Source organism: Zootoca vivipara, chromosome 3 (assembly GCF_965207765.1).
Source record: "Zootoca vivipara chromosome 3, rZooViv2.hap1.1, whole genome shotgun sequence".
Lineage (NCBI taxonomy): Eukaryota > Metazoa > Chordata > Lepidosauria > Squamata > Lacertidae > Zootoca > Zootoca vivipara.
Window position 1 is genome coordinate 68462436 of NC_142586.1, and position 24828 is coordinate 68487263.

Consider the following 24828-nt stretch of genomic DNA (forward strand, 5'->3'; position numbering starts at 1 on the left):
AGGTTAAACTGTATCATACTTAATAAAAAAAATAACACACACCCTGAAAATAAGCCATAGTGGGTTTTTTTTTAGGAAAAATAAATATAAGACGGTGTCTTATTTTCGGAGAAACACTGTACAAATGAGAGAGCTGGGTTACATCCACATATTGATAACACTGCAGACAAAACCACAAGATTATTTCCTTAATGGTTTATGTAGACATTAAATAGTGTGGGGAACAAGATGGAACCTTGGGAAACACTAATCCTTCTGTCACCAGTTTTTTTAAGAAGGACTGGAGAAAAGTGCCTCCTAATGTATAAACTATATAGAAGGATACCATGGTTAATGGTATCAAAAGCTGTTGAGGGGTGTAAGAGAACCAATAAGGTTGCAACCCTGCTCACTTTCCTGGCAGAAGTCATTCATCAGGGCAACCAAGTTTGGTTCCATCCCAAAGTTGGTTGTGCGACTAGATTGGAATTAATCTAAATCAGTATCTGCCAAGCCTACCTAGAGGCGAGAAGCTACTCACTGAGCACTTCAGTCATACTTCGGGTTAAGTACGCTTCAGGTTGAGTACTTTCAGTTTAAGTACTCTGTCGACCCGTCTGGAATAGATTAATCCACTTTCCATTACTTTCAGTGGAAAAGTTCGCTTCAGGTTAAGTACGTTTCAGGTTAAGTACGGACTTACAAAACCAATTAAGTACTTAACCTGAGGTACCACTGTGTCTAGAAGAAACTTGGTGAATGAAGGGAGAAAATCTCTTTTCACTGTTTTCCTCAGAAGCAGTGCACAGACTGGTGCAGGAATAAGGCTGCATTGAGTATGTTCCTCTCCCATATTTCCAACTCAGTTGAAACATTAGCACTTTGATGTTAGTTCACACCTGAAGGCTGGTATGATACCTGGAGAAAAAACAGGAATGCAGTAGTTTGAAGGATATGTCTGGATTCTCAGAAATAAATGAGTGAACAAATGCTGTCAGTACCAGAGAAAAAAACTTAGGTGAAATCACCTTGGTCATACCTTGGAAGATACATGTTCCATATATTCCAAGTATTACCATAGGTTCTTCCTATGATCCTCCCCTAAAGCTGAATATAGAGTTTATCACCATCTTTTTATATGTGTAAAGTTACACATATAACTCTTGTATCGCTGCTAAAAATGCCTGCAAAACAATGGCTTTACACGCCATGATGATAGCTGTTGATTTCAGTCTCAACATACAATAATGCCAGTGGACACAAACTGATATTAAGGTTAATATTAACTCCAGAGAGATCACTTTATTCATTCATTCATTCATTCAAATGGATTTTATTTATTAAATTTATATACAGTGGTACCTCGCAAGATTAATGCCTCGCGCAACGAAAAACTCGCTAGACAAAAGCATCTTGCAATGTTTTTGGTGACTCGCAAGACGATGTTTTTCGGCCGTATCCCCCCCTCCCGCAGCAACCCACGTTTCGCAAGACGAAATTATCGCTAGACGAAGCGACTCGCGGCACGAATTAATTTTGTCTTGTGAGGCACCACTGTACTACCCTTCACCTGAAGATCGCAGGGCAGTTTACAACATAGAAACAAATACTGTGTAAATCAGAGATGGTTTGTGGGCTGGATCAGGTCTGCTGATTTTAAAAGATGCCACTTCCTGACCTAGGACAGGCACATGATTTCCCTCTTGAATGCTGTCATTGCTAGCAGGTTTTAATTCTCCAGAAACGGGAAGGAGTACCTCTGAACTGCTAGTGATGGTGGCATCCAAGAGGGAGAAAAGGAGCCTTTTCAAGCTATCTTATTCCCTATCAAAGTACTAAGCAGGGGGGAGAGGCCTGTCTCTTCCCAGTGCTATGATGGGGAGGAAAAATGCTGGCTGTTCTTTAGTGATTAATCTCTGAAGAATTGACATCATTTCTTCCCCCCAGTCCAGCATTGTGGAGAAGAAAATTCTGCTCCACTACTTTGCTGGATGGATTGGAAACAAATCCTGTATGTCTTCCTGGAGGGTAGGGATGGTGAGTGTCCAGTAGGTTGCACATGTTCTCTTTGTGTTGGGGGGGGGGGAAGCAAGTGTGGCAATGCCTACTTTGGCAGCACACACATTGACTTTTTCCAATGCCTGCATCTGTTCCTTGGAGAGCTGGCTACTAGTAAATGTGGCCAGTGGGCAACCGTCTAATCTGGATTAAATCGTGGTCTTTCATGGTTCCCCATTTCTTCCCTGTATTTCCTGTAACCTAGTGTTAGTTTGCATCGGTGCAAACTGGAGTGGAAGATGAACATTGGCTAAGTTAATATCTGCTGTCCATTAGAAACTAAATTTTATGTTTGAGTAATATCTCTAAATTTGTAGTATCTTTTTATCTATTTGCTGTTCTTGCATATTAAATAGCTTGTGTGAAATCTTACTCGAAATCAAACAGGTTATCTACAACATTTTAATTACTGGCTAACATGCTTTTCTCCTTAAATCATTTACGTACAGATATCAGCTGGAGAATAACTATTTATATTCTGAAATATAAATACTGTGAAATAGATACTGTGAATAAAACTGCACAAGCCACAATAGTGCCAGTACTTGTTACAGTTTCCTGTGTTAAAGTAAAAAGTGCCGTACTAGATTTCTTAACATGGCTTGTTAAATTTCAGTAGAAATCAAGGTAGTATTTCCACTTAAATAAAAGTTAATACTTGAAGTCAGTTTGCTTACCTTTGGAAATCCTTTCTGGATGGTGTCTAGTAAAAATAACAGTGCTGTTTACTGATTCACATATTAATCATCATGCTAAATAGGAAACTTTGCAAAATGTTCCTTTAATAAAGTGAAAGTAAACATGCAGAATTGTGGCAAAAAATATTTACACAAGCTGGTTGCTTTGTCAAAAACTGTCAATTTCATTCCCTGCAGGTTTTCTTTTAAAAAGTTTTCAACCTTAAGTGCTGTTGGAATATAATTATTATTATTATTATTAAAGAGTGACCCCCAAGATAGACTTGAAGCGTCTTTCTTGATACTGAACTTCAGTGATTCTTGGGGAAATGTCAGGAGCTTGTAAAGTAACACATTAACATGTTACATATGAAGGTTTTCAAGATCTCTGTATAAAGTTGACAAAGAGTTCTAAAATTGGGAGAGTAAAGTAAAACATGAAACAAATTAAGGTTTGAAATAGTATTAAAGATACCCCATTACCAGATTTTTTTGTGTTTGATCATGCCCAGTTTATAAAGGAGTAGTGTATTTCATAAAAAAAGTGCCACCTCTCTTGCAGCTGGATGGAATACAGTAGCTCCAATGTCAACATATTTCTCAACATTGTAGAACAGGCATGTCAAACCTGCGGCCCTCCGGATGTTTTGGCCTACAACTCCCATGATCCCTAGCTAGCAGGACCAGTGGTTGGGGAAGATGGGAATTGTAGTCCAAAACATCTGGAGGGCCGCAGGTTTGACATGCCTGTTGTAGAAGTCTAGGGACTGCTGGAGGAGACTCTTGAGAGTCCCATAGACTGAAAGAAGATCAAACCCAGGCATCCCCAAACTTCGGCCCTCCAGATGTTTTGGACTACAATCCCCATCATCCCTGACCACTGGTCCTGTTAGCTAGGGATCATGGGAGTTGTAGGCCAGAACATCTGGAGGGCTGCAGTTTGGGGATGCCTGATCAAACCTATCCATTCTTAAGGAAATCAGCCCCGAGTGCTCACTGGAAGGGCAGATCCTGAAGCTGAGGCTCCAATACTTTGGCCACCTCATGAGAAGAGAAGACTCCCTGGAAAAGACCCTGATGTTGGGAAAGATTGAGGGCACAAGGAGAAGGGGACGACAGAGAACGAGATGGTTGGACAGTGTTCTTGAAGCTACCAACATGAGTCTGACCAAACTGCGGGAGGCAGTGGAAGACAGGAGTGCCAGTGCCTGATGTGCTCTGGTCCATGGGGTCACGAAGAGTTGGACATGACTAAACGACTAAACAACAGGAACTGCTAATGGCAGATTTCATCCAGCAAGTCCCACCTCCCATTCTGCCAGTGCAGAATTCAACGGCCAGGTTGCTCACTGGACAAGACGGTTTGAGCATATTACGGTACATATTTGACCTATAAAGCCTTAAATGGCTTAGGACTACAATACCTCAAGGACCGCCTTTTTCCATATGAACCTACCCAGAATCTGAGATCATCTTCTGAGGCCCTTCTTCATGTGCCTCCTCGAAGTCCAAAGGGTGCCAACACAAGAACAGGTCTTCTCTACAGTGGCTCCCCATCTATGGAATGCTCTCCCCAGGGATGTTTGCCTGGTGCCTTCATTATACACCTTTAGGCACCAGGCAAAAACGTTCCTTTTAAACCAGGCCTTTGGTTGATCTGATTGACATCCTATGCTATTTTAAAATGTGGCTTGTTCTTTTGCGGGGTGTGTGTGTTAATGGGTTGTTTTTATTTTGATTATATAGTGGGTTTTTTTGTTGATTCCCCCCCCCCCTGTGAACCGCCCTAAGACCTCTGGGTATAGGGCAGTATATAAATTCAACCACCACCACCTATGAAGGCTATGAGAATAAGAATGCCCCAGGGGCTCCCCCCATTTTGGAGATGATTCTTGCTTTTATTGCATGCAGGTTGCTACCAATGCTAGAGTATTGAAAGCCATGGTTGGTACCAAATAGGGTTAGCACACATAATGTTACCCTTGGTTAGTTCCAAAAGGGGAGCGGAGGGGGAAATTGTACCTGCAGGTGGGGGGGGAGGAGAGAGGGGGCATATTGTGGACATTCCTGTGCTTAGTAATTTGGTGATGTTATCTCTATACTGGGCTAAGTTAGATCAGTATATATTGATGTTGGAGCTAACATCCTCCATGGTCCCAGTAAAAATGTATATTTTATTTCCTTTTCTGAGAGAGTGAGGTTTTAAGCAATGATACCATGCAAATTCTCCCATCCACAGCTGCAGGCCTACCACTGAATTTGTTGCTACTTTCTGAGCCTTTTTAAAATTAGTGCAAAGTCTGGGGAGAGTCCTGGGCTTTAGAACAGCTTAGTGTGACATCGAAGAATCTCTGCCTCCCTCTCTTGGTTTGCAGCTGTGTAGAAGTGAGGAGAGTAGTAGAGAAGGAGTGCTCTGAATAGCTCTATGAAAGAAGCCCATCTTGGAGATGAAAAGAGCCATTGACTTGCATAATGTTTGACTATTACATGTTGTTGGTGTTTAGTCGTTAACTCTATTGGAAGGAAACTCCATTGAATTGTAGGTGATGTTTCTGTGTTCATGAAATAGCACAGAGTCTAGCAAACTAGAAATCCCCAAAGGTGCAGACTCCTCCACATAATCATTGTGGGTGGTATTACTGGGCCCAGTGAGTAATTTACTACTGAGAACATGCTATTGTGCCCTTGATCAAAATGTCCAGAGAGATCTTGAGATGCAGGATGAAATCAAGGGAGTGTCCAAAATAGGAGATGATGTTATGGATGATTTCAGCTATCATTGTATAAACTGGCTACATGTGTAAAAAATCTTGATACCATAAATGACTGTGCTCAATAACAGTTGATCATGAAACTGACCAGGAAGATGATGAGGATCTTAAGTGGTGCTAAGGCCCTGGTGTGAGGTGTAATTGTTTGTTGAACCAGTTTGGAGCAGTGACCATAGTGCTTGTATATTCAAATATATTCAAATAATCCAGCATGATTTTGAAGAGATCGAGCCAGCACACAGCAGTTGCCTCTATTTGTGCCCGAAGTGGGACATTCAATGGCACATTTACATTAGATTTGATGGCTCAAGTAAATGCAGTATTTCTGCATTTGTAATGTACATTTTCTATGCTTACATTGACATCAAGATACAGCTTTGTGCTTAAATGAACATTTGCTTTAATTCAACAATAGTTGCTTTAGCAGCTCATACTGGTTTGTGTTACATAAGTGTAAGTACCTAAATGTAGGTTTTGTTTCCTGGATATCAACTGCATTTACCCATAGTGAAGTACTGTATGTTGGTTTACAAAAATGTGAAATGTGATAATCTTTCATCCTTATAAAGCATAATGAAAACAGTTGTTCTAAAACAAAATAATGATCTTTTGTGAATAATTCTTTTAAAGTCAGTTATAATTCTTTGCATCTTTTGGTCAAGTTCTTTGTGTTCTTGCCAGCTCATGTGACTTGGTATGTCTAAGCCAGGGATCTTCAACTTAGTGCCCTCTAGGTATTTGGTCTGCAACTGTCATTATTCCTGACTATTGGTTTTGCTAGATGGGATTGCAGGGAAATGGAGTTCAAAACATTTTGGGGGGGCATCATATTAGGGAAGGCTGTTGTAATTACTTGTCACAAGGCAGCTGATGTAGTGAAGACAAGGTGCTTTGTTAGAAGCTTGCTAACTGGAAAGAAGGTTGCTTAGGATAATGTGACCCCCATTTCTACTTGACTTTTTTAGATCAATGTGGGGGTGGGTACATTGATCAGTCCTGTAGATATTCATATGGCACCTCTCCCACTCCCACATGCTGGAAAATGGAAACCTGCAGCACCTGGTGTTTAAACTGTTTTCAAAACCTTGATTTCAGTTTACATCTCTATGTGATAAGTCACTGAGCAAAACTAGGCCAGTGCTCAGAGTTGGCATGTACTACATAAGTGTTTTAACTTTGCATGAAATGTAAAGTAAACATTCATGTCAAGTGATAAATATCCAGAAACTGAGAAGTGAGCAAAAAACAGTTATGTACGTTACACCAAATAAGAGATTGCTGTGATGAGGGCATCTGTTTTATTGTTGTTGTTTAGTCGTTTAGTCGTGTCCGACTCTTCGTGACCCCATGGACCATAGCACGCCAGGCACTCCTGTCTTGCACTGCCTCCTGCAGTTTGGTCAAACTCATGTTCGTAGCTTCGAGAACACTGTCCAACCATCTTTTCCTCTGTCGTCCCCTTCTCCTAGTGCTCTCAATCTTTCCCAACATCAGGGTCTTTTCCAAGGATTCTTCTCTTCTCATGAGGTGGCCAAAGTATTGGAGCCTCAGCTTCACGATCTGTCCTTCCAGGGAGCACTCAGGGCTGATTTCCTTAAGAATGGATAGGTTTGATCTTCTTGCAGTCCATGGGACTCTCAAGAGTCTCATCCAGCACCATAATTCAAAAGCATCAATTCTTCGGCGATCAGCCTTCTTTATGGTCCAGCTCTCACTTCCATACATCACTACTGGGAAAACCATGAAGTTTTATTACTTCATTCATTATAGAGGAAAACAGTCTTAAAATTGGTTCAAATTAGGAGTGAGGGGTAGGGAAACACTTGCTCTGAGAGCTGGGTTCAGACATGGCCAACTTTCCAAGGTTTCAGTGGTGGGTAAGACAGAAACAAAGCAAAATAAAATTCCTACCAGTGGAATAATTTCAAATAGTACAAAGAAAAATAAATACAATTTTATGCATTGGAATAAAACAAAAATTAAATTAAAATACATTTGCACACATTTCCTCTCTTCCTCATTCCCTAGCAAATGCTCAGTCTGCTCATTCCCCATCTCCATTCCAGCAGTGAGATTTGGGTGTTTGGAAAGATCCTGCTGCCTGAGCAGGCATAGAGGCGAAGGGGTTTTATCTCTTGGTCTTAATGCTAAGCAGCAAATTGCTAAGATCAGAAATGAAAGTAAATGGCAGCATTTCTCACCACCTTCACTGGTTTGGGTTTTACTCTTTGAAGAGTGGACAGAGGGCTTAAACCTGATCTTGGCATCTTGTTGCTTAGTACAAAGACTGGAGGTGTGAGAACCTTCTGTCTGCTTTTTAAGGGCTTATTTCCAAACTCAGTAGAATGATGTAGAATGATTGGCAGATGGGTGAGGCTTTCTGAGATAGACCTGACAGGCCAGATTGAGGGATGTGGTGGGTCTGAAGTTCTCCATCACTGATTCTAGGTAGATTTGGTTTTAGGAGCTGATTCATGTAGGTCAGATCTGAGTGCTATTGGGCCATTGCATAGCTCAGTCAGGATTTTTGCCTATCTCTTGATTGCAACCCAGCATATGCGTATCAAAATAAAGCATGCTGCTTTAGTCTGAAACCATTCAGTGTTAAGGTAAAGCAGACTTTTTCGAAGCATCATCCTATTACTGATGGCAGTGAGTGGGGTGAGCAAGCAGGTGAGTGAGCTGGACTTGTGGCAGTGGAGTAGTTCAAGTAAGGGGCTGGAGAGGGTGAGTGAGATTGACTTGTGGAGGTGGCGTGGGTCAGTCAACAGGGGAGATGCGTTGGCATTCTGTGCTGTGGTGCTTTGGCAAGGAGTAAGGTGGAGGGTAGGGTAGGGGGTCTTAGGGGAGTGGAGTTTGAGAGCAAAGTGAACAGGGACTGATACTCACAAATAGCTAATCATTGGTATGTATTCGGAACAAAATAACCCCTCCCCTTCCAGTAGCACCTTAGAGACCAACTAAGTTTGTCATTGGTATGAGCTTTCGTGTGCATGCACACTTCTTCAGATATGTATTGGTATGTATTGCCATGGGGGTAGTTCTTGTATTTGTCACTCTGAAAAAAGTCACAAAGGGAGTTACAAACTCCTAATACAGTGGAACCTCGGTTTATGAACACCTCGGTTTATGAATTTTCAGTTTATGAACGCTGCGGACCCATCTGGAATGGATTACAGTAATTCACTTTCCATTACTTTCAATGGGAAAGTTCGCTTCAGTTTATGAACACTTCAGTTTATGAACAGACTTCCGGAACCAAATACACCCATGCTTCGGGTTAAGTACGCTTTAGGTTGAGTACTCCGCGGACCTGTCTGGAACGCAGTAATCCACTTTCCATTAGTTTCAATGGGAAAGTTCGCTTCAGTTTATGAACACTTCAGTTTAAGTACTCCGCGGACCGTCTGGAACAGATTAATCCACTTTCCATTACTTTCAATGGGAAAGTTCGCTTCAGTTCATGAACAGACGTCCGGAACCAATTGTGTTCATAAACCGAGGTACCACTGTACTAAGGCCCTGTGGATTACTCCTGCCTTTGCTGCCATACACAGTAACAAAAACCAATGAAAAACACTGGAACCATATTTCTTCTACATGCCTTCCATAAGCACTGCAATTGGAAGTAAAAAAGAGCATTGGTAAAATTATTCCTTGGTTGAAAGCTTGCACTACTCTTCCTCCTTACATGGTTTTCCCCATACGGAGCAAAATAAAACAGACACTTTTACAGACATTGAATCTGTCTGTTTACCTCTGTCAGTAAGGAATCTTTGGGAGGACTCTGATTTAGTTAAAGTCACTTAGAAGACCCCTGCCTCAATTTGGGCAACTCAAAAATCCCCTGAATCAACCCAATTCCCTGATCTGGGAGTTACCCAAAGCAATTTGACATGTGTACAGAATTCCCTAGTGCTAGGGTTCCTCGTGCTTACAAAAAGTTGGATGCAACATTATTCCTCCCCCAATCCATAGCAAACCATCGTTTTTGTAGATCATTCATAGAAGACAGATGGTATAGGTGTTTCTGTGAAAGAAAAATATTTTAAATTATTCTTTGATGAATCCTGGGGAAGTGTTGAAAGGGGCATATTCTGGTAATATTTTCACACAAAAATTAAGGTGAAATGTATGTATACTACAACAGTGTTTGCTTTTTGTTTTCCCTGAATGTTTTAAGGCAGGGGTCCTCAAACTTTTTAAATGGGCCAGTTCACTGTCCCTCAGACACTGTTGGGGACTGGGCTATGGTTTGAAAAAAATATGAACATATTCCTATGCACACTGCACATATTTTATTTGTAGTGCACAAAAACAGAAAAAACAATACAATATTTAAAATGATTTTAATCAACATAAACTTATAAGTATTTAAATGGCCTTGATGGCAGAAAGTGAGGAGGAATTAAAGAACCTTTTAATGAGGGTGAAAGAGGAGAGCGCAAAATATGGTCTGAAGCTCAGCATCAAAAAAACCAAGATCATGGCCGCTGGTCCCGTCACCTCCTGGCAGATTGAAGGGGAAGAAATGGAGGCAGTGAGAGATTTTACTTTCTTGGGTTCCATGATCACTGCAGATGATGACAGCAGTCACGAAATTAAAAGACGCCTGCTTCTTGGGTGAAAAGCAATGTCAAACCTAGACAGCATCTTAAAAAGCAGAGACATCACCTTGCCGACAAAGGCCCGTATAGTAAAAGCTATGGTTTTCCCAGCAGTGATGTATGGAAGTGAGAGCTGGACCATAAAGAAGGCTGATCGCCGAAGAATTGATGCTTTTGAATTACAGTATGGTGCTGGAGGAGACTCTTGAGAGCCCCATGGACTGCAAGAAGATGAAACCTATCCATTCTTAAGGAAATCAGCCCTGAGTGCTCACTGGAAGGACAGATCGTGAAGCTGAGGCTCCAATACTTTGGCCACCTCATGAGAAGAGAAGAAAAGACCCTGATGTTGGGAAAGATTGAGGGCAGAAGGAGAAGCTACCAACACGAGTCTGACCAAACTGGAGAGGCAGTGGAAGACAGGAGTGCCTGGCGTGCTCTGGTCCATGGGGTCAAGAAGAGTCGGACATGACTAAACAACAACATTTAAATGGCAGCCGGGGGGGGGATACAAGGGGGGGAAGGGCGACCGAGTAGAGGAAGGAAAGGAAAGAGGCATCGCCTCAAGCTCTGGGCGTCGGCAGCATCTGGCTGCTCCTCCCTCAGTGCCCTCCGGTGTGCTCTTACTGCTCAGTCTTGGCCAACACTTCCTTCATGCAACCACCATGCAGGCCCTGCTGTTGCATCATGCCCATTGTCCCTTCACATCAGTGTCAGATCCCTCTCCCAATCCGCTCCCTAAGAAAACAATCCCTGAGCAATAAAATAATACCAATCCATGAACTTTGGCTGAGGTTGTTCTTTGCAGGAATGGAGGCTTGAGTTTTTACTTCCGGTTTTGTTTTCATTGTGTCACTTGTATCTGCTAGTACCAAAGAAGAGAATACTGTAGTCATAGCCAATAGGAGCTTGAGGTAAAGCTAAAATTTAGAAAACATTTCTGTGCGGTGTTCCAGTAAAAGAATGGTACAGTTTGAAGAACAGTAAATGTTTTATGAAATACCTGCTCTGCTACCGTGTTTTCCCCTTTTTAAGACACCGTCTTATTCTTTTTTTACTCAAAAAAACACATGGTGTCTCATTTTCAGGGGATGTCTTGTACCTTAAGGCCTCCTCGAAGGGGCAGGCAGCTGGCTCGGGGTGCTGCTGGGTGCTCCGCTCTGCAGCTGCCGGTTCCGGTGGCAGGGCGGCAGGCAAAAAAAGAAAAAAAAGAGGCCAGGCCGCTGCGCTCCGCCCGGCGCTGCGGAGCACTCCGCTCTGCATCCGCCGGTTCCGGTGGCGGGGCGGCAGGCCGCCTCGGGCAGGCAAAAAAAAGAGAGGCCAGGCTGCTGGCCGGTTCCAGGCCCCTCTGGCTGGCTGGGTCCCGCTGGCCGGCTGGGGCGCTCGGCGGTCTCGCTCTACACGGCATGGAGGTATGCCTTATTTTCGGGGGGTGTCTTATATTTCACTAATGCTAAAAAATGCTGCCATGGCTTACTTTCTGACTACGTATTAAAAAAGGGGAAACATGGTACTAATGTTTGAAATGCTACTTAAGCTATAGTATGTTAAAATTTATCAGATATACTGAAAAATTCCTACATATAAAAAAGTCAGTGGTATCAACAGGTAATGATGCTCGCAGTGCTGGTGTTTGGAGTACTAAGCAAGTAGCACTTTCAGGCCTGATGTCTGAAAGTTGTTTCAAAAGTGTACAAAACAGTTGCATCTGCTAACCAGCTTGCTGCTACAATACGGTAATAAGGCCTTGTACTGCATAACATCTGAGTCTTTGGTTCTCAGTTGTGCGTTTCATTCATGCCCTGTTAAAGAGTACCTTCCCTCCAAAATGTGTGGGCCCTGGGTAAAATTTGTGGAATTTTAGCAACTAATCAATGTGCTCAAGTTTCAAAACATTCTGCTATGAATTGTGAATTGAACGCTACACCAATTTTGAAATGTTAGTTTGAAAGGCTGTTTAGATTCAAACCTGTTTGTGTATGGAAGATGTTGCTTTAAATGCTGAAGCCATTTGATAGGAGTGCTGCACTTGGGGTGAGGGCTTTGCAACCCTGCAGTTCCATTTTTATAATAGAAAATGATAAAATAGAGTTTGCTGCCAAATTAAAATGCTGCCAAATAGTTAAAAATATATTATCAGTCTCATATGACAAGCCAGTCATTCTAACCACTATGAACTGGATTCACAAAGGAAATTGATAGAAGGAAAAAATTAAATCACAAAGAACACAGAAATAAGAAATAACATCTGTTGTGCAGTAGTGGTTAGTGGTTGGACTAGGACCTGGGAGACAGCTTTCCGGGTCATGTGGCCAGCATGACTAAACTGCTTCTGGCACAACAGAACACTGTGACTGAACCAGAGCGCATGGAAACACTGTTTACCTTCCCACTGCATCGGTATCTATTTACTTGCACTGGTGTGTTTTCAAACTGCTGTGTAAGAGAAATGAGTGCAAAGGAAAACAGTAATTTGCAGTGAATCCTATTAATGTATGTGATCCAAAGAGCTACTTAAAGTAATGTAACAGTTTTTTGCTACCTAGTGGAATTCCCTTTCTTAAAACATGACAAACTGCTTTAGAAACTTTACTGGTTTTAACATGGGGAGACTACTGTACTATTCAGTCTAAAGTTTGTTTTAGTTGAGAATTCTGTACACTGCATAGATGTATTTTATGTGAGTTTGTGTTAGAGAAATGAAATTACTGTTATTATGCTTAAGTGTAACTGGATGTGCTCTTTGAAATTATTTTCCATTTTGGATACAATAGTAAATATTCTGCACCACAGTCTAAAGTGACTACTAGTTAATTAGATTCTGTTGTACCGAATACCAACAGAATGTATAAATTTAATGAAAGACAACATTTATCAAAAATGGAATAGGGCAGAGAGGAACAGAAAATTATTCTTTAAGAGATGCTTCCAAAACATTGTTTAGTAACTTAGGAAGATTCTGCCCCTCCACCCTGTACATGTATTTAAAGTTTCGTTTTTGTTTAGCTTTATTTCAGCAGCCTGTAAGTAGTCATATGTGTTGTCTGTGGCACGGAATAATTCTCTATACTACAAGGCAAGAAAGCCTGTTTGAATTTGAGAAAGAGTTGGGGCCAGTGTGCCCTAATGGCAGAAGTAAGGTTTGTAGGGGAGGTGAGCTAGAGAAACTGTTGTCTAATAATTGCTGTGCACTGAATTTGTGAGGCTTCTACTGATATTGGTATCATTTTATGTTCCTAATGTTACACATGGGTGTCTGTTTAACTTGCCAAAATGTGGGCCTTTAAAAAGAAAAGTAAAGCAAAGCCACATTCAAGCCTGCAGTCCTCAGTAACACTTGCTTGAAAACCTAGCTGATTGATCTTGGTAAATGCAAGGTTCATTTCTGTCAAAGCAGTGATATTCTGTGACTTCATCATGATGTGAGGTGTGACATGAATTACTTAAGAGCTGAATAGTCATTTCTATTTGGTCAGTATTATCTAAAATGGTTCCTTTTGAGTTCCCAGCCCCACATTTGAAGCATGTACAGTAGATGTTATTTTTTCTTTTTGAATATCTGGTTTGTTGCATTGGTCTGGAAATAGGTTGTTGGCTTTGGTTCCTTCATTTATGATTGGATCACTACTAGGTGAGGGTTCAGAAGATTGTCCAGACTGATTCTTGAGCATTAGACCTGATGTGATCATGTGTATTTCAATGGACCCAACAAAGTTCTAGAATTCCTAGGAATTTTCTGTTTGCTATAGTTTCCTCTGAAGTTGAACCCTTACGGTAACATCCTGTGATTCCCGCCTGATTGTGCAATGAAGTTTCCACTTGTGCAATGGAACTTCCTCTCCTCCCACCTCCCATAATTATTCTGTAGTGCTCCCCGCCCCTCAGAAGCAACTTTTGGGGGCCTGCAGCCATAAGGAGAGGAAGAAAGTCCTGTTGCACTATTGTGATGTTGGATGATACCTATCATGCCTGAATTTGATTTCATAAAGCAAGCAAAAACACTTTTATTTTGGACATATAAATAGTTCATGAGGTTTCAGTATTTTGCCTGAATCAAAATTTGAAGGTAGACTTGAGTAAAATATTACGGTAACAATAACTAAGAGGTTTTGTATTGGCAATTTTACTTCCAGTTGTATTTTTTAGAAAGCAAATATATGATGAAGCAGTAAATGGAACTGATGAGTTTCCCTGCACCAATTATAAAGCAGAATGTCCTCTCCTACCTCAGAGTACCTTCTCATTGCATTAATAGAACATTATAAACCATAAAGTTTATATAAATGTCCATATTTTGTCCATAATGTCCATAAATGTCATCCCATAAAATGACAATAAATTGATAAATAAATGTTTTAGAAATTTTAGTGTCTTGAGTTTAACACAAAGTATACATTTCCCCCCACAGAAATTAGCAGAGTACGGAAAGACATGTATAACGACACGTTAAATGGAAGCACGGAGAAGAGAAGTGCAGAATTACCTGATGCTGTGGGACCTATTGTACAGTTACAAGAGAAACTATATGTGCCTGTAAAAGAATTTCCAGATGTAAGTACCTTCTTTTGGTGAATCTATCTTCTGGCTTACAGCTTGTGCAATATTCTCTCAGTGTGGCTTCATGTTTGCCAGTTTTCTAGATCTAAGAATACTACTGAGGTATAAGGTCTGATAAATAGAGCAATCTTTATTTTTTATTTTATGGCTTATATCTTGCTGTTTTTCTGGACTAAACTAAGATTAAGAAAGTGGTCACTTCACAAAGTATAATGAGCTGTTAGCGGCATTAGCTATTGTCAAATGCTTGGCAAAACAATACTGTCCTGGAAGCTGCGTGATTCTGTCATTATGCCAAGGGGTGAGACCATTTGTACTCATCCCCACAGCACCTGCAGTTTGTGTGCTCAGGATCAACTCACCTGTCTCCAATGAGATGTTTCTGAAATGTTCCCATATGTGAGCCTTCCTATGTCTAAGAACAGGGATAGGCTAGCTTGCTGCTCAGATGATAATTTGGTAGGACCCTTTTCTTTCTGTAACATATGGGATTACACTTCAGAATACATGACATCTTGCCTCTACAACAGAATAACAATTGAAACTTCATATTGGATGAACTTCTGCAAAGCTAAAGTTTTTTTAATTAAAAAAACAACTCTTTAAACATCAAGATCTACATTGAAATATCTTGAGTAATAAGTTTTGATTTGCTAATACAGTAGTTGGAAAATATGTGGCTAGCAAGTTTCATTTTTTTATACAGTGGCAGTATAGTTTAACGGAAGGCAACCAACATTCAAATGTGATTGACTGGTCATTTGACCATTTTGTTTTGAGAGAAGTATCCAATCTTATGTCTATGCTTTTGGAAATATACACAATCTGTGCAGTTGCTTTTCTGAGAATATCTAGGATTCGATTGAGCCCTACCTATTATGGGCACAGCACTTGCAGGCACATTGAACTGAGTTTGGGAAGTGTGCTCAAACTTTCTATACTTGTCACAGCTGAGCATGTTGCGTGTCTATACATGCATGTTTTAGTTAAAAAAAAGAAAGAAACTATACTGATAAGAGCAATGGTAACTTTTTCAGTTACTGTAAGTAACAGACAATTATAAATTAGTACATAAAACAGTTACTACTAAATGGAAAGCTGTGATATTGCTCTTCCTGAATTAATAATGGTTGAGTAAATTATGGAATGAAGACATAACAAACTAAGGAATTCAGAGTCCATATAATTTTATTCAAAAACCTTTTAAAATGCAGGATAGGGTAGCATTTACTGTCTTAATACAGTGAATGGGGCATGGGACCAGAAAATGCAGGGGGCGGGGCGGGGCGGGGCGGGGCGGGAGAGGAGCACTCCACTCAAAAAAAGCAAAAAATACCAACCCTGGGACAGGGCTTCTGCCAAGTTGCTGCTTTTTCTGAAATCGCTTTTCATGCTGCTTGCTGATTTGGGCTGATGAGAATGTCATATTTCTATTTTTATTAGCTCCTGGTTCTTGTTGCTTTCAGACTTTGAAATCCTTTGAAATGCATAGGGCCATTTTCTTGCTATCTACATTATTCCCAGTTTAAATTTCCCACCCTCTAAAACAACTATCTGTTTCCAGGGGAGAAAACCATTACTCAATAGTGTAGAGCACATGCTTTGTAGGCAGAGGCTATCAGGTTCAATCCCTGATAACTCCAGGTAAAGTATCTAGTAAGGCATGGATGGGGAACCCTTTTCGAGCTAAGAGACACATTCCCTTTAGGCAATATTCTAAGGGCCTCGTGCTAGTGGTGGATATGACGAAAAGCAAAAGTGGACAGAGTTTGCCTTTGTATAGTAGGCTAGTTCCTATACAGCCCTCCCTATCTGCCATCCAGATTTGCAAGAGGCATCATCAGAGTTCAAGGACACATTCCAGTCAGGCAAAAGCACTTCTGGTGCCAGGTGGGGCCAATGAGAAGGGTATGAGCTGTAGATAGTTTTGAGGGCCAGATGGAGAGGCCTGGAAGGCCACATTCAGCTGCCAGACCTGAGGTTCTCCATTCCTGCAGCAGGAAGTGATGAGACCCTGGAGAGCCACTGTCAATCTTAATGGGCAATATTAGGCTAGATGGGCAAATACCTGACCTGGTCTAAGGCAGCTTTTTATGTTGCTGTTGTAGTTGTATATATATTTATTTATACCCCACCCTTTTCCCTGGCAGAGGCTCACTGTGGCTCACAGATAATAATAACAGCTATGAACAAACATTTTAAAAATTAAACTTTGATGGAATTTGAAATTAAAAGAGAGAGTGTGTGTGTCCACACACACACAAAATCTATTAAAACCATACAGATAATTAGAATAAAAACAGCACAGCACCAGCCCTCTCATGACTGATAGAATAGTCTGTAAGAGACTAATACTTGTTCATTTCATGTTGCTCAACTTTGTGTTTGTTGAAAGTCAATAAGATATATTCATAAACTAGGTCCAGAAAATTATTTATCAAAAATTGCTAAGCATAATCTGAGAAGGGAATTTACTTTATTTCAGTTGATACCATATATGAAAGGATTGCAGCCTTAGAATATACAGACTAATGTAAGGGTAAGATATTGCTAGGATTCCACTGTTAGTTTGGAATCTAACATCCTTCTGGACCATCTACAGCAGGATTCCTCAACCTCGGCCCACCAGATGTTTTCAGACTACAATTCCCATCATCCCTGACCACTGGTCCTGCTAGCTAGGGATCATGGGAGTTGTAGGCCAAAAACATCTGGAGGGCCCGAGTTTGAGGAAGCCTGTTCTAGAGAGGTTGTGAGCTGGGGGCACTGTTATACAGTGGTTCCACTCCTTTCTCCTGGGCCGTGTCCAGAAAGTGGTGGTGGGGGATGAGTGTTCAGACCATAGCTGTCAAGTTTCCCCTTTTCTCGCGAGGAAGCCAATTCAGCTTAAGGGAATTTCCCTTAAAAAAAGGGAGAACTTGACAGCTATGGTTCAGACCCCTGGGCTCTCACTTGTGGGGTGCCTCAGGGTTCCGTCTTCTCCCCCATGCTTTTTAACATCTATGTGAAGCTGCTGGGAGAGATCTTCAGGGGGTTTGGGCTGGGTGTTCATCAATATACAGTTGATACCTAGCTCTACCTCTCTTTTAAATCAGAACCAGTGAAGATGGTGAAGGTCCTGTATGAGTGTCTGGAGGCGGTTGGAGGATGGATGGATGCTAATGGATTGAGGTTGAATCCTGACAAGACAGAAGTACTGTTCTTGGGGGACAGGGGGTGGGCTGGTGTGGAGGACTCCCTGGTCCTGAATGAGGTAACTGTGTCCCTGAAGGATGCGGTTTACAGCATGGAAGTCATTTTGGATTCACAGCTGTCCATGGAGGCTCAGTTGAATTTTGTGTCCAGGGCAGCTGTCTACCAGCTCCATCTGGTACGCAGGCTGAGACCCTACCTGCCCGCAGACTGTCTCGCCAGAGTGGTGCATGCTCTAGTTATCTCCCGCTTGGATTATGCAATGTGCTCTATGTGGGGCTATCTTTGAAGGTGACTCAGAAACTGCAGTTAATCCAGAATGCGGCAGCTAGACTGGTGACTGGGAGTGGCTGCTGAGAACATATAACATCGGTCCTGAGATATCTGCATTGGCTCCCAGTACTTTTCCGAGCACAATTCAGAGTGTTGGTGCTGACCTTTAAATCCCTAAACGGCCTCGACCCAGTATACCTGAAGGAGCGTCCCCACCTCCAGCGCCAAGGGCCTTCTGACGGTTTTCCCTCACTGTGAGAAGTGAGGTTACAGGGAACCAGGCAGAGGGCCTTCTTGGTAGTGGTGCCTGCCCTGTGTAATACCCTCCCGTCAGATGTCAAAGCAATAAACAATCTTTGCTTACTTTTATCTTACTTTTAAAAGACATCTGAAGGCAGTCCTGTTTAGGGGTGTTTTTAATGTCTAATGCTGTATTGTGTTTTTAATATTTGGTTGGGAGCTGCCCAGCGTGGCTGGGGAAACCCAGTCAGATGGGCGGGGTATAAATAATAAATGATGATGAAGATGATGAAATGGATGATCTCTCTCACTAAAATCTAAATAACTTAGATTTTAAAATAAAAAAAATTCCTTCAGTAGCACCTTAAAGACCAACTAAGTTTTTATTTTGGTATGAGCTTTCGTGTGCATGCACACTTCTTCAGATACAGTGAAATGGAAGTTTCCAGGCACTTATGTAGAGAAGGGGTGGGGAGGGGTGGGGAGGGGGAGGGGGGATCACTCAGAAGGGTGGTGGAAATGGGTGATTGACTGACTGATAGCTGTTGATGACCGCAAACGACTGCAAATGGTTTTGCATGAAAAAGCAAGGGTTGAGATGGCTGAAGATCGCTTATCATGTATAATGAGATAAGAACCCGATATCTCTGTTCAAACCAGGTCCCTCCATGGTTTTGAGCTTGGTGATAAGTTGCAATTCAGCAACTTCTCTTTCCAGTCTATTTCTGAAATTCTTTTGTAGTAAGACAGCTACTTTGAGATCTTGTATAGAATGTCCTGGGAGATTGAAGTGTTCTCCTACTGGTTTTTCTGTCTTCTGGTTCCTGATGTCAGATTTATGTCCATTTATCCTTTGGCGTAGGGTTTGGCCTGTTTGTCCAATATAGAGAGCTGAAGGGCACTGTTGGCATTTGATGGCATACACAATGTTAGAAGATGAGCAATTAAATAGTCCTGAGATGGTATGTTGGATGTTGTTGGGGCCAGTAATGATGTTGTCTGGGTGTATGTGGCAGCAAAGTTGGCATCTGGGTTTATTGCAGGCTCTGGTACCAGTGTCCATGTTAAGTCTGGTGGTTGTATTATTGTGGGTGAGGAGTTGTTTAAGATTGGGTGGCTGTCTGTAGGCAATGAAAGGTCTTCCTCCCAGAGCTTGAGAAAGGGAGCTGTCATTGTCCAGGAGAGGCTGTAGATCTCTGATGATGTGTTGTACTGTTTTAGCTTGGGAGCTGTATGTGATGACTAGTGGTGTTCTGTTATTTTCTTTTTTGGGTCTGTCTTGCAGCAGGTTCTCTCTAGGTATCTGTCTGGCTCTGTTGATCTGTTGTTTAACTTCATCAGGTGGATATTTTAGTTCTAAAAAGGTTTGCTGTAGATCTCTTAGGTGAGATTCTCTGTCTGTAGAGTTGGAACAGATGCGGTTGTAATGTAAGGCCTGGCTGTATACGATGGATTGTTTGGTATGTTTGGGATGGTAGCTAGAAGCATGTAGATATGTTTGTCGGTCAGTTGGTTTTCTGTATAAGGTGGTGTCTATATGTCCATCCTGTATTTTTATAGTAGTGTCCAAAAAATGTATTTCTTGCATAGATTGGTTCATTGTTAGGTTGATGGTGGGGTGAAAGTCATTGAATGTCTGGTGGAAGGTTTCCAGGGTCTGTTGTCCATGTGTCCAGATAATAAAAATATCGTCAATGTATCGCAGGTACAGGAGAGGTTTGAGTGGGTAGGAGTTAAGGAAACGTTGTTCTAAATCTGCCATGAAGATGTTGGCATACTGTGGGGCCATGCGGGTGCCCATGGCTGTGCCGCTGATCTGGAGGAACAGGTCATCACCAAATTTGAAGTGGTTGTGGGTAAGGACAAAGTGGCAGAGTTTGGTAGCAAAGTCCGCTGTGGTTTTATCTGAAATGGTGTTCCTTATGGCTTGTAAACCATCATTGTGTGGGATGTTGGTATATAGAGATTCCACATCCATAGTGGCTAGTATAGTATTGTTAGGAAGATTGTTCAAATATTGTATTTTCCTCAGAAAATTTAGATTTTAAAGTAAACTCTTAAACTTCTTTAGACCTGCTCCCAATCTGTAACACAAACTTTTGCAGTTACTCAAAACTTAATTTCACCATATGGTGATAGCAATGGGTCAGGGTGTTAGGGGAGGGTAACACTTCTGTTGGGGGACACATTGTGCTCCTTCTGGGGAGTGCATTTTCTGCATGTGCTGCAGAGAAAGGTGAGGGGCAGATGGGGCTCATCAACCTGAGAAAGTAGCCCATGTAGAAGCGGAGGAAACTCTGATCCTAAACCTCCGCTGCCTTGCGGGATATCTTGGGGAGAAGAAAAGCCTAAGGAGTAAATTTTGTATGCCTCCTTTCAACAACTGCTGCAGCCAAACTGATGCCAAATGTACTTCTCTATTTTCCTGTGGACCACACCAGCGAAGCTGAGAGGGTGGTCTTGTCATTTGGGCAGGGTGGATTTGATTTAAATCAAACTGATTTAAATCACGATTTAAATCACTAGTCAGTAAGACATGATTTAAATCATAGTTTTCTACATAAAGACTAATTCTTGCTGGTATAACTTTAATATGCAGGTAGATGAAGATTTTTAGAATAACAACTTTTCATATTAGTTTTTTATCCCCAGTTTAATAGGTTAATCATTTATATTTGGACAACTTTACTGTTGTACTTAGGAAGGAGAAAAAATAATCATTACCTTAATAATAACAATTTAAATAGATTTATTCAACTGAAACAATAACATTATAGCATATGTTATTTGCTAAACAAACATCCATGTTTGTTAACTAATTTGGCTAAACAAAAACAAATATATATATATATATTAAGAAACTTAGACTGTCAGCCCAGCCTACACATGAAAAACTTAAATACTCCAAACAATCAGAAAAATATTGTTTCTATTCTATTCACTGAACTTCTTGAAACTTAGCACTGAAGGGGTTGTTTCTGTATTCATAGGTTTGTAGAACAATAGGATTAAGGTCTTTTTCTCAACTCTGTTCATGTTATAACATTTTTGCTGTGAAGAGGAGGCATGTGATCTCTGTTGAGTCAAATTCAATTTTGAGAACTGCTAAAGTTAACCAAGCATCTGTGATAATATCTTGTAGGCAGAGAAACTGCACAATAATCTTACAAAAACCTCTGGAAGAGCATGACATTGTGAATGGATTAATGGCATTTATTTACCCCCCAAATTAAACATGTACAACCTTATTCTACATAATTAAAAAACTAATCTTTATTTCATGATGGAATAACCTTTGGATGGTAATATATTTTCCTCAAAAAGCATTTTAATTTTTTTAAAAATCTGATTTAAATCAAAAAAATCGATTTAAATAAAAAAATCTGATTTAAATAAAAAAATCTGATTTTTTGATTTCTTTTAAAAAAATCATTGATTTTTATCCACCTTGCATTTGGGCAACCCAGAACCACCATACACACTGCCAGGCTTGTGCCCTGGGGAGGTCACCTCAGTGCTGCTAACACAGCGGTTTGACTTCACCCCCAGAGGTGTACTCTAATGTCTCTTAAAACAGATGGATGCCAGCAAAGTAATAGGTTTCAAATCATCTGTGGAAGGCTAGTGTTTCTATTTAAAAAATAAGAAGAAAAAGTTATAGTTGGTCTGTCTGTCAAAAAGTAACAATATGCTTTTAAATTATTCCAGGGTTATGAGTATAATCCTGTAACAGAACTGTAACAGAATATATTTTAAATTCTCTCTCTGGTTTTAGAGTAACCTTTTCCTCAGTATGTGAAAAAGACTTCAGTGGTACCTCGGGTTAAGAACTTAATTCGTTCCAGAGGTCCATTCTTAACCTGAAACGGTTCTTAACCTGAAGCGTGCTTTTGCTAATGGGGCCTCCTGCTGCCACTGCACTGCTGGTGCGCGATTTCCGTTCTTATCCTGGGGCAAAGTTCTTAAGCTGGAGCAACCACTTCCTGGTTAGCGGAGTTTGTAACCCGAAGTGTCTGTAACCCAAAGCATCTGTAACCCGAGGTACCACTGATATGGCCTGTCTTCGTAGTTCAGAAACCACAGTTGGCACTAAATTTGGGGGGAAGCTGCTAACTAGTGCAAGGATTACATAATATATGTTACGAGCTGTTAAATAACACTGCTTGTCAAATGATGTTTGGTTACAATTGAAATTGGTTTCAGGCTCAGTGGTACTGTTGGGCAAGTGCTTGCCACCCAGCATCTCTTCACAACTGCCTCATCTTCCTTCCCAGCTTCACTGTTAAGTTCTTTGGGTTTGTATATTCCTTTCTTCTCTCTCTTCCATCTGTCTGGGGAGGACCAGACAATCCACAGATAGCAGACTACAGGAGTGGGTGGACACAAGTGGGAAACCTGGGGTGTTCTTTGTGGTAGCGGGAGACCTACAGGCAGATGGTGGCTTTATTTAAATTGTGATTCAAAACAACAATTTAAATTGAGGATGACTTATTTGTAGCCCTCTAGATCAGTGTTTCCCAACCAGTGTGCCTCCAGATGTTTTGGGACTACAACTCTCATCATTCCTGACCACTGGTCTTGCTAGCTAGGGATGATGGGAGTTGTAGTCCCAAAACATCTGGAGGCACACTGGTTGGGAAACACTGCTCTAGATGATGTTGATTTCCAACCTGCATCAGCTTCATCTAGTCAGGGATGATGTGAGTCATGGTTCAACATCTAGAGAGCCAAAGGTTAGTAACCACTAATAGTAAAAATCAAAATTGGCAAGCAAAGGCTGATTTTAAACCATTGGTTTAAATCAAGTTGCTCACTGAAAGTTCTTCCTTTTTCTGGAATGATGGTGCAAATAATCTACATTTACAACTAGAATGTTATTCACACTTTGATGCTTTCAAGAAAGTCCTGCATCTCTTTGCACTATATATGTGCATTTTGAATGCTTCCCTTTTTCTCTTAAAAAAGGAAGGTATTTGAAATATAATCATGTAGCGTCTTATGACAAGCAGCCATGACAGTATGTGTTAATTGTGAGAACAAAGGAATCTGAGCAACGGACAATTTTCTCTTCTCTTCTTCTTTCCAGTGGTGTTCCATTCTGCTTCATTCTGCCTTGGCCCTGTTCCACCCTCAAAAAAGCAAAGTAGCAAACAAAATGAAATGCCCAAGACTGATAGGTTGAACCAAAGTCTGAGAATAACTGGGCAAACTAGAGAAGATTTTCATGAGATGAAAATGACATGCCTATGTTTGGTAGGTAGAGTGTAAATAATCCTATTTGAGAAATTATCAGATTGGTTCCTAATTTACATAGAAATAGAGCACTCAACTTTTTGGGATAGTTACCTGAAAACTGCTTTCTCTCACATGTACATGCTCAACTTTTAAGAACATTTTAAGAGGCCTTGAGAATGGTCCCACTTTCTGAATTAATGTAGATGGTAACAGGTAGCAGGACCTTTCAGGTTTTTTGTGGCATCTTTTCCCTTTACCATAAAGAGTTAAAACACTGCTCTTTTCCTCTTTTTATCCTGTTGTTCTTAATTATTCTATGTTTATATTGAGAGCTACCTTGTGAATCAGTATTAAAAAGGGGGATAGAAATATTTTAAATAAAAAAGACCTTGTACAATCATAGTTCCTCATGTGAGATTGAAAGCTGCTGTGGAAGATCTCCCAACCTTCTGGAGCAGGTTTGGGAGAGTTAATTGGGGCTTAGTTAGGAAGGGGTCCTTCAGAGTTATTGTGTGGGGAAGTACTATTTATTATTTTCTGAAATCCCCTCTGCATATTTCACACATGATTGGGCTACCTCATACAGACATAATTAAATGTAAGAAGGATATTACTTTGCTCCTAAAAAACTCCACCAGTCTTTTTTTTAAAAGCTGTGCACTTTTATTTACTACTACCACTGTTCCCTTATTATTGTCATCGTCATCATGATTGACCTGGAAAACCATTCAGGCTTTATGCATTTGATCTGTTATATTTACATTAGATAGAAAAGCTGTTCATCAGTTAAACGCTTCAACTCTTTGGTACATGGGTTATTAGAGGTGAATAATGTGGATTTAAAGGATTTAGTAATTCATTCTAAAACTCATACTACATTTTAAATTTTTTTTTTAGTTTTTTGCCTTTTAAAGCACAGAACACCTGCTATCTAGAATACTCATTTTATCAAGATCACAGAGATACTGTAATCCAGATTAAAGAAGCAGTGATAAACAGTAATCCAGTTTTTGGAATTGATTGTCAGTGATATTTCTAAAGATAGATGTGATTTGAGCATTCAAGGGTTGGAGGGACTTGCACAGCTTTTCAGCAGATTTTCAGGACCAATTAGAAATGAAATTGGTTTGTAAAGTAGTACTTGTAAATTATTTTAGCTTGATACTGTTTGGAATACAATTTTGATTAGGTGGTCTTATTTTTATTTCACGTTAGAGAGGAGGTGTTGGCCTTGAAATG

At 40.8% G+C, this 24828-nt stretch overlaps 1 protein-coding gene across 23 annotated transcripts in view; it reads left to right on the forward strand.

Annotated features, from left to right (window-relative positions):
* The window catches only part of QKI (QKI, KH domain containing RNA binding), a 113402-nt gene that overhangs the window by 21094 nt on the left and 67480 nt on the right, over positions 1-24828 (forward strand). For all 23 annotated transcript variants that reach the window (XR_015949032.1, XR_004692152.3, XR_015949033.1 and 20 more), the window contains exon 2: positions 14501-14643. Coding sequence is in view for 16 of the 23 variants with exons in the window: in XM_035108588.3 (XP_034964479.1) it covers positions 14501-14643 (143 nt within the window). In the remaining 7 variants the exon portion in view is untranslated. The remainder of the gene's footprint in view (positions 1-14500; positions 14644-24828) is intronic.